Source organism: Crocuta crocuta, unplaced genomic scaffold (assembly GCF_008692635.1).
Source record: "Crocuta crocuta isolate KB4526 unplaced genomic scaffold, BGI_CrCroc_1.0 scaffold382, whole genome shotgun sequence".
NCBI classification, from domain to species: domain Eukaryota; kingdom Metazoa; phylum Chordata; class Mammalia; order Carnivora; family Hyaenidae; genus Crocuta; species Crocuta crocuta.
This window is the reverse complement of record NW_027531873.1, coordinates 3,005,489-3,019,041: the sequence shown is the minus strand read 5'-3', so window position 1 is coordinate 3,019,041 and position 13,553 is coordinate 3,005,489. Positions and strand designations below refer to the sequence as shown.

At 35.0% G+C, this 13,553-nt stretch overlaps 1 protein-coding gene across 3 annotated transcripts in view; it reads left to right on the top strand.

Moving 5' to 3' along the window:
• The window catches only part of ELP4 (elongator acetyltransferase complex subunit 4), a 241,913-nt gene that overhangs the window by 16,977 nt on the left and 211,383 nt on the right, over positions 1 to 13,553 (top strand). For all 3 annotated transcript variants that reach the window (XR_013337263.1, XM_077772876.1, XM_077772875.1), the window contains exon 3: positions 13,333 to 13,454. Coding sequence is in view for 2 of the 3 variants with exons in the window: in XM_077772876.1 (XP_077629002.1) it covers positions 13,333 to 13,454 (122 nt within the window). In the remaining variant the exon portion in view is untranslated. The remainder of the gene's footprint in view (positions 1 to 13,332; positions 13,455 to 13,553) is intronic.

Here is a 13,553-nt window from a genome sequence, read left to right as displayed (position 1 = left end):
AACTATCCCTTTTGTCTTTTTTTTTATAGCCAAGCCTTTGAGCAGTCTGTACCTCTTATACATTTTCATGATATTTAAGTCATTCCTCAGTTTACTTAAGGCAGTAGCACGTCACTGAAACCACCTTATCCAGAGATGTTAGTGACCTTCTCATGGATAAACCCGAGGAATACTTCCCAGCTCTCTTCCTTCTTGATCTCTGCAGCAGTTGATGTGTTGAGTCACTTTTTTTTTAATGTTTATTTATTTTTGAGAGAGAGATTGATAGAGTGTGCATCCTTGCAAGCAGAGAAGAGGCAAAGTTAAAGGCAGACAGAGAATCCCAAGCTGTGCTATCAGCACAGAGCCCAACGTGGCTCGAACCCATGAACCATGAGATCATGACCTGAGCCAAAATCAAGAATAGGATGCTCAACTGACTGAGCCACGCAGGCACCTCAAGTCACTTTTTTCTTGAAGTACTCCCTTCCTTTAAATCTTTTATTACATTATGCCCTAGTTGTCCTTCTACCTCTCTGTCTTTTTTTTTAGACTCTTTTGGCTTTACTTAAAATACGGATATCCTCTTCCCTCTTCTGATGCTACATACTCTTCCTGGGAGATCTCAGTTCCTGCATAACTAGAACGACCAGGGATGGAAAAAATTCATTTTATGAAATCTGTAGGCATTGCTGCATACATAGGATCAACAGAGAAATGCAGAGATCATATTCAACTCCCTTTCAACATTTTCTCTTGAATATCTCTCAAAAATCAATGTGTCTAGCATTGAACTTCCCTTGTCTCCAAATTCTACCCCATTCCTCTAAATCTGTCCCTCTTCCTATGATTCCTAGATTATTTAGGCTACGAGTGACGCATGCCAGAGACCTGAGTGATGTACTTGTCTCTCCACTGTACACATCCAGTAATCATTAAATCCCAAGGTTTTAAACCTTTTAAATATTTTAAAATTCTGCGTACTTCTTTCTGTTTTTGCTGCTATGACCCTAGTTTGGCCATAATCCACAACTCTCACTGAAATTATTATAACAGCTTCTTAGGTCACTTCCAGTTTTTCTTCCTTCAGTTCATTTTCATACTGTAGCTAGAACAAACTTTCTGATATAAAAAACTAAAGGTAATCATGATATATCCTTGCTTAAGACCTTTCTTTGCTATCAATTTTAACAGTAAGTCCAGCCTCCTTAGCCTAGACTAACTAACAGGCCTTTAATGATCTGTCACTGCTGATTCACTTCAGGCTTATCTTTTCTCATGCCCTCACCTCTTTCTTCAAGCATTATGTTTATCACCCTAGGCTTTTAATTCCATCCAATTACCATTCTCTCCAGGCCTTGGCTTCAATTCTTTCTTGCTGCCTCCTTTTTTTCCTTTCTTAAACTAACTCTTAATCATCTCTTAGGTGTCTCCTTAGATTCTCTTCCAGAAAGGCTTCTTTAACTGTTGCTTTCCTTACCCTCAGCCCACTTACTATTCTTCCTCTATACTTCTGTAGTATTCTTCATCTACTTTATCATGGCACATACTGCATTTTGTTGAAATTACTTAATCGTGTATCTTATTCAGTAGACTGTAAGCTCTGTGACCATGGCAACCATGTAAGGGCACCTGAATACATGCTTGAATGAATGAATGAATGAATGAATGCTGTGAAAGCCTGGCTAAAAAGTTACTTTATACTGGGAAGAAATAGGTAGTCATGGAGTATTTTGAGATATGAAGAACTACTATGAAGGATACACTGTAGGAATAAAGTGAAAACTTGAAGTGATGGAAATACTAATTAATCGAAACATGAGATGATGTCTGTTACTATACTTTTGAGACTTTAAACCATAAATTTATCACCATACTTTGATATAACAATGCTCCCTAATTTTTCTATTTCTGCATTTCATTATGTGTGTTAGATTCTAAATGTTTCACAATCTATCCTTAGATTGTACTGATATAAAATACCATTTCCCTACATTTTTCCTCTTTTAATAGGTCCCTCTCAAGAATGTTGATTCTTCTGTGCTTTCTAAATGTGTGAGAGATAAAGGAGAGACAGGAGATAGGATGATTCCCAGATGTTTGTCCTGAGAAGGTTTGGAGTTAGTACCATTAGGTGAAGTTAGAAAAGGAGGAGAAGGAGCAAATATTGATGTGAGGTATAAATTCAATTTAAATGTAATGAAGTTTGTGAGTATTAAATTTAGTCTAGAGAAAAATGTTTTGGATTTTCAGTATTATTTGAATGATATTTTATGCAACTGATACTTTTTAGTTGAAGTCATTCATAGATATATATTAGAATGCCCAGATTTATAGACCATGGAGGATTCATAAATGGAACTTCAGGGGGTCTCTTAATTCCCTGAAATTACATGTAAATTTCCATATGTTTATACTTTTAGAGTAATATATAACTTGCATCAGATTCTCAGAGTGTTCTGAGGCTCTAGGAAAGACTAGAATAACTAGAGTAAAAAGAAAAGCAAGTCAAAGCCTAAATCCAAAGTCTATCAGTTAAGGGATAGGTAAAGGAAAATAAGCCCATGAAAGAGATAGGAGCATAGCCTCTGGAATCTGACTACCTGATTCAACTCATGGCCCTGATCTTTACTAACTGTGTCACCTTAGGCAAGCTGCTTGCCTTCCCTGTGCCTTCCTTTCCTTACCTGTAAGATAGGGATTAACAACATTTATCTTACAAGTTATTATGAGAATTAAGTGAACTAATGCATGAGAAGTCCATTGCACGATGGTTAGCATATAGTTACTGGTCAAGATTAGTTATGTATTATTTTTAACAGGATGCTGAGTACCTCAGAAATGGTGACCATAGCCCACAGTGAGAAAAAGAAGGTGAAGATTTAAGTTCCCCCTTTCCTGTAGTTGGGATTAAATACTTCTTTGCAGGCCCAAAGATCCACCACAGCTACTTTCTAATAACTCTCTCACCATCACGACCAAACATCATAGGCAAAAATTGGAGAGAGCAAGAGTGCAATATTCAAGTTCAAAAGTGATCCCTTATTCAGGCAGGTAAGACAGCACAATTCCTAAGAGCATCAGTCATAGGCATTGAGGATGCTTACAAGAAGCAGAAACTAGCATCTTATTTCCCAACTGACTTCTTGCTAAACTTCTGAATCTGCAAGCCCTTCAGTGAGTAGAGCATAGTGAGAGAGTCCTTGGGGAAGCCTGCCTTAAACCTCCCAGGGTTTGTCAACATTCTCAACAACAGCACTGTTTTCTGTGTCTGGTGCAGAAATAGGATGGAAGCCTCCTGGGAGAAATTATATAAACACCCAAAAGAATAATGATAGCAATAGCTAATATTACCAGAGCAGAAGTTGAATATGAATTACTGGCCAGCCCCCCAAAACCTAGATTCTGCCTCATAAAGACTCAGTGACAGATGTGGCCAAAATGAAACTGAGCACCACCCTCAAAAACCACACTTACCACCTACATAGAAACCACCATAACTTCAAAGGCTATAGAGCAGTAGGCTTAAATACACCAGATCATAGTGAGACTGAGGACATTTCTCTCTAACCAGACAGCCAATTATATAAGCTGATCACTTCCACTTTTTTTACCCCTGGTCTCCCAACAAGAGAACTAGAACTTGGAAAGAAAACTTGGAGGAAGAGGCATTTTAGAATCTTCCTTTCCTTTAGAACCCCTCTTTCCTACTAAGACTTTCAAGCTACAAGTCTTAGTCTCCACTAAAGGAGGGAAATCTTTGCACTGAATATTAAAGTTTTAAACTTGACTGTTCCAAGTTTTAGTAACTGAAACTGGTGAGAAAAAGGTGGAATTAGTTCTAGATGTCAAGAGATGAGAAAGGAAGATTTGGCATAGCTTGGTTGAAAGTAGTGACTAGAGAAATTTAATAGAACCAATTCGTATTTATTTACCAAGGAATTGAGTCTAAAGAAACAGGGCAACTGGGAATACAAAGTGTCTTAAAAAGAGGGCATGAATGGAGAGGGAGAGTGTAGTTTCAGGAAGAAATTTGTCCATGATAATAGCTGCAATAGACAATAGAAGTAAGGTAAAGATCTTAAAATGTCCCAGAAAATAGACAATTAGAAAGTCATTGGTGACTTAGGTACCATTTTCAGTGCAATGAAAGAGGCAGCTCCTTTGGACTTGGTGTTAAGGAAAATTGATATTCCTGTTGTTTCTATCCATTAGGCTTCATTCCACCTCTCGTGTGATTCCATTTACATATTACAATCCATCAAATATTTGAAGACTGCTCTCTTGCATCCTTTGGGTCTTTTTTTTTCTTCAAGCTAAATATCCTTTTTCTCATGCTTTCAAGTTCTTTCACCATCCTGGTCACTGCTTTCTGAATATGCTTTAGTTTGTGTAATTCCCCAAATGAAATCTATACTATTGTCAGTCTGCTCCACTTCTGTAGAATAGATTAGGACAACCATCTCTCTCAACCCAGGAATTAGACTGTTAATTTATGCCAAAATACATTTGTTATTTTGGCAGTTTTGTCACATCATTATCATTTTTTCTTTCCGAGTATTATTTTGATCAATAGATTAATTAAATGCTTAATGTGTAACCTCAAAATTTATCTCACAAAAATGGTGATTTTCAGCTTAAGAGTTTATTGGTTTTTGCTCAACTCTAAATAGGTGATCTTCGTCCTAGTAGTTTTGCCTGCCACATAGGAGTCTTTGAAACAACTGTGTGCATGTATATATGTGCATGTGTATGTACACTAGGGTGTGTTTTCAGCCAAACCACAGTAGATCTGGCTGATTTACAAGATAGATTTTTGTTTTTTCCTTAATTATACAAGTTTTACTGCTAAATGTATAGTATGTGCCTACTGCTAGCAATATGACAATAAAATACATTCTCTGCATGAGGATCTTTTAGCTTGGTGGAGAAATTTCAGTATGTATATTAAATACTGCAATAGGAGTTAACAAGATGCTCCAGGGCACTCTGGTCATCTCACCCAGCCTTGAGGAAAGTTTCTCCAAAGATGAGTTTACCTAATTTGGGTCTGGAGGATTTGAGGGAATTAGCTAGCCAAAAAGGTGAAGTAATTTATGCAAAGGTCCTGACTTAAGATACTACTTAAGCCACTGGAGATGCTAATTTAAGTTATGAGTGTAGATAAGATCAGTAGGGATTGTATATAGGTAAGAAAAAAGTTACAACTCTCACTCATGTAAAACATAGGTAGGAAAAGGAGAATTCTGCCATCTAGTTTATGTCACTCTTCATTAACGATAAATCACCCAATATTTATTATTGTCTGTGACTCTCCCTAGTTTATGCAGTACTTACCTAATATAGTTGTTTATTCCCTTACTAGTGTAATATGTAACCTGAACTTTATAAATAATTATTTTAGGTAGGCTTATTTCTTTCTTTTACTAAGAAGTCGTTAAACAACCATAATGCCCTTTAATAGGGAAATGGCAGTATGATACCACTTTTAATACAAATATTTTTATTTATACACATTAAACTCTACTTTGTGGCAGTGACCACACAAAGCATATAGACCAGATTAAAGGATTTCATTCTTTCTTTCAAAAGCAATGAGAAACTACTGAAAGGTTTTTAAGTAGGGGAGTGAAATGATTGGGTTTGTATTTAGGTCACTACTAAATTGAAGGATTAGAGTGAATGTAAAGAAATAAGACGTGATTGCAGTGGTATAGGCAAGAGTTGTTGGTTACATGATTAGAGGAGTGACACTGGCATGGAGAGAAATGATCAAATTTCAGAAATGTAACAGGATTTTAAGGATGGGGAGAGGAAGGCATTGGTAGGAGAGAGAGGAGGTATCAAAAATAAATCCTGATTTCCTAAAAACTGAAATGACCTCATTTGGAAGAAAAAAATAATAAGTTACTGAGTTACATCTTGGATATGTGTGATTTGAGGCACTTTTGTACTTCTGTATTTAATAGTAACAAAAGGGGCCCCTGGATGGCTCAGTCGGTTAAGTGTCCAACTCTTGAGTTCAGCTCAGGTCATGATCTCATGGTTAGTGAGTGCAAGACCTGTGTTGGACTCTGCACTAACAGTGAGGAGCCTGCTTGGGATTCTCTCTCTCCCTCTCTCTCTGCCCCTCCCCAACTTGTACTTGCACTCTTTCTCTCTATCTCTTTCTCTGAAACTAAATAAACAAACTTAAAAAAAGGTTTAATAATAACAAAAGTCTAAAAGCAGGAAAAGTCCATGGTAGAGGGATGATAAAATAAATTCTAGGACATACATTTTCTAGAATATTATGCCCCCTGAAACCTGATAGCTACAAGACTATGAAAAATGTGGAAATAGTAGGATATAAAATTCAGTAATAATTGTAACCATGTAGGAAAACATCCACAGAAAAAGTACATATAGGAAAGGAAATATAGCACATAATAGCAACAATTCTGTGAAGGTGATGGATGGTGGAAGAATTTTTAAAAATTTATTTTCCATGTTGTAAAATGTCAACCTTAGAAAGTAAAAATTTTAGTATCCAATTTGGTTTCTACATCAGTGATTTTTATTTTTTATTTTTTTAAACATTTGTTTATTTTTGAGAGACAGAGAGAGACAGATCATGAGCAGGGAAGGGACAGCAAGAGAGGGACACACAGAATCGGAAACAGGCTCCAGGCTCTGAGCTGTCAGTACAGAGCCTGACTGCAGGGCTTGAACCCACGAACTGTGAGATCATGACCTGAGCCACCCAGACGCCCCTACATCAGTGATTTTTAATGACCTTTGTTTATATGGTTACTTCTGTAAAGTGACTAATAGTAATTACTTAAGATAAAATCAATTCTGGGACACCTGGGTGGCTCAGTCGGTTAAGCATCCAACTTCGGCTCAGGTCATGATCTCACAGTTCATGAGTTTGAGCTCCATGTCGGGCTCTGTGCTGACAGCTCAGAGCCTGGAGCCTGCTTCAGATTCTGTGTCTCCCTCTCTCTCTGCTCCTCCACCACTCGTATTTTGTCTCTCTCTCTCAAAAATAAATAAAACATTTTTTAAAAAAGATAAAATCGATTATTGTTTTAAACATGACTTTCTGGGGTTTTTTCTAAAGTTAAATAGAGATAAATTGTTAGTTATATAAAATTAGGCTTTTTTTTGTTTTTTTGTTTTTGTTTTTCCCCCAGCATGGTGACTACATTAGTGAATAGGCAGTGCTAGTCATCTTACCTCCATCTCTCTCTGTTCTCTTTTCCACCTGTGGGCTGTAAGCAGTGCAGAGGCACTAAAAGTGTTTTCCTTTACACACAAAACTTTCATGGAATGCTCCTAACTCCATGTGAAGCCCATTTTGTGTCTTTTAGATTTGTGGATATTAACTTTAACTTGTTATGATAGCATTAAAGAACTATGTTCTTTAATGTATATACAATTGAACTTCATTTAAATCTACTATTCTTTTGATCATGGATTTGCTCTAATACATGGCACTGAGAAGGTTTATCAACAGATTACCACCTGTTGTTTTAATTGCACCTTAAAAAAGTGTTTCAATAAACCAACTTTACTGAAGTTTTTACACACAGTGAAATGGATCTATTTTAAGTGTGTATTTTAGTTAGATTTTACAAATGTGTATATACATGGAATCACCACAGCAATCAAGATATAAAACATTTCCATCATCTTCCAAAATTTCCTCATGCCCAAAAAGTTTTCAGGCCCCAAGCATCTAACTCCTTTCTATCACTAGAAATTAGTTTCACTTTCTGTAGAATGTCACATAAAGGCAACTGTGCCATGCATAATTTTTGTGTCTGGCTCTTTTCACTTAGCTTAACATTTTTGAGATTATGTTGCATGTACATTAGTTTATTTCATTGTTTAGAAGTATTTCATTTGTGAATGTACCATTCGTCTTTTCCATTCACAAACTGATGGACACTTGTGTTGTCTATAATTTTTGGATGTTACCAAAATTGCCATAAACATTCTGTGTAAGATTATGTATGGACATGTTTTTCATGTCTCATGGATAAAAATGAAGGAGTGGAATTGCTGGTTCCTATAAGTGTAAGTTTAACTTTATCAGAAATTGCCAAACTATTTTCCAAAGTAGCTGTACCATTTTGCGTTGCCACTAGCAATGTAGGAGCATTTTATTTATTTTACATTCTTGTCAATACTTAGCATTATATTTTTATTTTACCTTTTCTATTAGGATTGTAATGGTTTGTCACAGTGTTTTTTTGTATTTATTCAGGGTTTAATACTGTTAAACTTTTTATACATTATTAGATATTCATAGATCTTCTATTGTGAAGGATGTATTAAAATCTTTTGCTCATTTTTATATTAGGTGGTTTGTCCTCTTAAGGAATTAGAAGACTGTTTAGTGTATATACTAGATACCAGTTCTGTATCAGATACATGTATTGCAAATATTTTCTTTTTGTAGCTTGCTATCCATTTTTTTTTCTATAATGGTTCATGCTTCCATACCTTGAGAAACCTACTCCAAGGTTACAAAGTTATTCCTTATGTTTTCTTCTAACAGTTTTATGGTTTCAGCTTTTATGATCCATTTCAAGATAAATATTTGATATTAGTATGAAGAAAGATAGAAATTTTGTTAGGTTTTTAAAATTTTTTTGTGTTTTTTATTTATTTCTGAGGGAGAGAGAAAGAGAGAGAGTATGAACAGGGGAGGGTCAGAGAGAGAGGGAAATATAGAATCTGAAACAGGCTCCAGGCTTTGAGCTAGCTGTCAGCACAGAGCCCGATACGGGGCTCAAACCCACGAACCGTGAGATCGTGACCAAAGCCTAAGTCAACGCTTAACCAACTGAGCCCCCCAGGTGCCCCATGGTTTTTAAAAAATTGATAGTACGGGGTAAGATGGAGATTTTTATTGTTTTTCGTATCTGGGTACCCATTATTCCAGGACAATTTGTTGAAAAAAAACAATTATTTTTCCACCTTTGTAAAAAAATCAGTCGTGGATTTATTTCTGGACTCTATTCTTTTATATTGATTTCTATTCCTATCCTTTAGCTAATTCCATATACATTGATTATAGCTTTATCCTAAGTCTTGAAATCAGACAGTAAGTCCTCCAACTGTGCTTTTTCAAATGTATTGGACTATTCTAAGACCTTTGGATTTCTATCTAAATTTCAGAATTAGCTTATCAGTTTCTCCAAAAGTCTTATGGGGTTTACATAGGAATTCTATTAAACCTATAGATCAATTAGAAATATTTTAGTCTTGTATTCCCTGAGTATGAAATACTTCTGCATTTGTTTAGTTTTTCTTTACTTACTCTCAGAATATTTTGCACTTTTCATTGTGGGGCTAATTCATGCACATATATTGTCAAATTTCTCCAAAATATTTCATGGTTTTTTTTAATTGATCGTAAATAGAATTTTTAAAATTTCAGTTTCTAAAGTAAGAGTTTAATATTTTGAAGTATTGCAACTTGTTTTTTGGAATAGCATGTGGTTTATCTTGGTATACATTCTAGATGCACTAAGGAATATATATTCTGGAAGTAGCGCTATCAACAATAGCCAAATTATGGGAAGAGCCCAAATGTCTGTCAACTGATGAATGGATTAAGAAGATGTGGTATATATAAAGAATGGAATACTACTCAGTGACAAAAATGAATGAAATCTTGCCATTTGCAACAATGTGGATGGAACTGGAGGATATTATGCTAAGCGAAATAAGTCAGAGAAAGACAGATATATGATTTCACTCATGTGGAATTTGAGAAACTCAACGGATGAATATAGGGAAGGGAAAGGAAAATACAATAAAAACAGAGAGGGAAGCAAACCATAAGAGAGTCCACATACATAGAACAACCTGAGGGTTGATGGGAGTGGTGTAATTGGTGATGGGCATTAAGAAGGGCACTTGTTGGGATGAGCACTGGGTGTTATATGTAATGATGAATCACTCAATTCTACTCCTAAAGCCAAGACTACACTGTATGTTAACTAACTTGAGAATAAAAAAAAAAGAAACAAGAATGTATTTTCTGGAACTGTATATTATATGATTCAAACTGGTTGATAAGGTTCAGATTTTCTATTTTCTAAATGATTTTTCTCATTAGTTATTCTACCAGTTACCAAAAAATATGTGATAATATCTCCAAATTGAACTTATGTCTGTCTTTGCTTAGTTCTGTAAGTTTTGCTTTAAACAGTTGTATTTTTTTAAGAAATTCAAAAAAACTAATTTATCCACATACACACACATATCTATGCATATAAGTGCATATATACATGATCACAGGGTGTTATAATTTCTTACATATCTGTCATTATTTATATTCTTTATTCCTTCCCATAAATGCAGTTTACCATGTTCTATATTTTCCTTCAGCTTTTAGGTCCTGTAGTAAAGTCTGCTGTCCTATCTGAAAATAGTATTTCACTCAATTGTTGAATATGTTTTACACATTTATAATTTTTTATTAATTTGTTTCTCTTTCAACTCTTGTAATATATAATTATCATATTCTCTAAGTCTTTGTTGTTTCAGATGAAAAATCACCTGATTTTTATCATTGTGCCTCTTAATGATATGTCATTTTTCCCTGCTGCTTCCAAGATTTAACTATGATGTACTTAGATTTGGGAGTTTTTTTGCATTTATCCTAGTAGAAGCTTCTTATACTTCTTAGATCTGTAACTGAATATTTGATCAAATAGGACATTTAAATACTGTTTTTGTTTCTTATTTTCTTCCAATGACTAGGACTCCCATTAAGCATGTTTTGGACTGCTTTGTATTGTTCCACATCTCTGAGGTTCTGTTCAATTTTCTTAATTTTTTCCCCTGCCCAGATTTCATCATTTTTGTTGATCTCCCTTCAGATGTACTGATTGTTTTTTTCTTTCATCTCCAGTACTCATGAGATCACAAATAAGTTTTTCCTATAAGGAATGATAGTATTTAGCTCTAAATTTTCTGTCATTCTTTAGTATAGTTTCTCATCCCCTGGTGGTATTCCCTTTCTGTTCACTTATAGATATATTTTCCTTTAATACTTTAAATGTATTTTACTTTGAGTCAGTTTCTGTAGGTTGTGTTTACCTTAGTATGGATCACTCAGTAATTTTTGTTTGAAATCTTCACACTGTAAAAAAAAATGCATTTTAATGATTCTGAATTCTGTTTTCCTGAGGATTTCAGGTTTTTGTTTTAATAGACATTTAACTTGCCTGATCTTAAATTAACTCTCATTTCATTTTTTTAAAAATGTTTTATTTATTTCTAAGAGAGAGAGAGAGAGACAGCATGAGCAGGGGAGGGTCAGAGAGAGAGGAAGACACAGAATCTGAAGCAGGCTCCAGGCTCTAAACGGTCAACACAGACCCCAATGCGGGGCTCGAACCCACGAACTGTGAGATCGTGACCTGAGCTGAAGTCAGACGCTTAACCGACTGAGCCACCCAGTCGTCCCTTAACTCTCATTTCAATGTATTGTGCAACAGATAGCATCTCTGCTCAATTCTCCAGATTTTAAGTTTTGCTTTTTTAACCTGGTCACACAGCATTGTCTCTTACAATCAGAACTTAGAAGAGAACCAAATATTTGTACAGAATTTGGGGGCTCACACTTTCTGTGGTTCTCAGCCCCGAGTTTTGTCCTCTGCTACCTCAAGACACTAAAACTTCAACTTTCTTTAGTACAAGATTCTGCTCTCAGGTAGGGAAATAAATGCCTTCAGAGGAGCATTAAATTTGTAAATCTCACATGATTTAGTTGTCTTTCAAGTTTATCCTGTTCTCTCTTTCCTACTTAACTGTTTCTTTCTCCTACTCATGTATAGATCATGGATCGCTTAGTGGTCAACCAGGGATTTGGGCACATTTGATAAACTTTGTGGAGCTCTCTTACTTCAAGAATTTTTCCCTAAAACTTTCAGCTGTTTTCTGAACTCGACCTTCTGCTGTCTCAAGCTGAAAAGAATATGATTTCAACCTGCCAGAGCTAAGGGAGGTTAAGAACACTTTTAAGCAAAAAAGCCAGATATTAGAAATTCTTACATGTCATGATCACAGTCTTTAAAAAGGAAACTGCTGTGGTTTCTGTCTGTTTTTCATTGCTTTCCAATGCCTTCAAATATTTATTTTTTGATGATATTTCATTCAGATTTTATAATTATAGCTACAAGAGGCTTTGCACAGTGTTAACATTAGCACAAATTCAAACTTTCTTAGGAATATTTTTAAGATATGGTTTTTACAGATATTAACAATGCCTGACAGATTATAGGAATTCAATTAATATTTGTTAAATAAATTAATAATGGCTTCTCTTTTTTTAGATAATGCAATAAATTTACCTTTGTCTCTTGTTTTGTGTTGTCTTCAAAGTGTTAAAGGAAAGAAGGCTGATATAAAAATGTAGGCATGTAGCTTATCAGTAATATTAAGAAATGAAGATATACTCAAGGTGTTTATATTATCTCACAAAATCTCAAAGATATTAACACATTTTTGTCAAAGAAACCTGACACATCATTTTTCATAAAAATTCAGAAAGAAGGGAGGATGAAGGAATAATAAAAGGTAAAAGGACTGTTTACTAGGAAATCATTTAGTATAAATTCTCAAATTAAAATCTTCTATTTTAAATTGCTATTGGATATAAAGCCTAAAACACAAATTTAGAAGTAATACTATTTTTACAAATTTTATAAATATTACTTTTCAGGCTACATACACTAAGTGCTTAATTGTTGTGACATGTAACAAATGAAGTGTGGGTTTACAAACTGATTGGTAGGTAAGAATAGCCATTTTAATGTTTCTTTACTTTTGAGCGAGAGAGCACAAGCAAGGGAGGGCCAGAGAGAGAAAAAGAGACACCGAATCTGAAGCAGCCTCCGGGCTCTGAGCTGTCAGTGCAGAGCCAACATGGGGCTCGAACTCACAAACTGAGATCATGACCTGAGCCAGAGTTGGCTGCTTAACTGACTGAGCCACCCAGGCACCCGAAGAATAGCCGTTTTAGAGGTACAATGCCCCAAAAAAAAATCTTAGTAAGGAAAAAAATATCTGTGATTTCCTTGCTATACTCATACATAACCCTCTAAATTTTGTGGATATCAGAGGTGGTGCAGTAGATTGAGAAAAATTTTGGAACCAGACTATAATAAAAGGACTCACTTCCCATTGACTACCTAAATAAAGAAGTCTCTTAGCCTGTCTAACTGTACTTCAGGAAGAAGGTTATTATCCCATCTCATACACTTGTTTTAAGGCGAAAAGTTACAAAAACGTCTGAGTGTGCTTGGTATCTGATAGGATTCTGACTATAATTTTTTTTCTTTTTTACAGAAGAGGATAAATATAATATTTATTCTTCTTTGCTCTTCAAGTATTTCCTGGCAGAAGGAATCGTCAATGGGCATACTTTGTTGGTTGCATCAGCAAAAGAAGATCCTGCTGATATTTTACAGGTATAGGAAATACTAATTCAATATTTCATTTTGAACATTTCATGCGAAAATATTGCTTATATGTATGTAAACAAAATATGTTTGTATACATAAAAACTA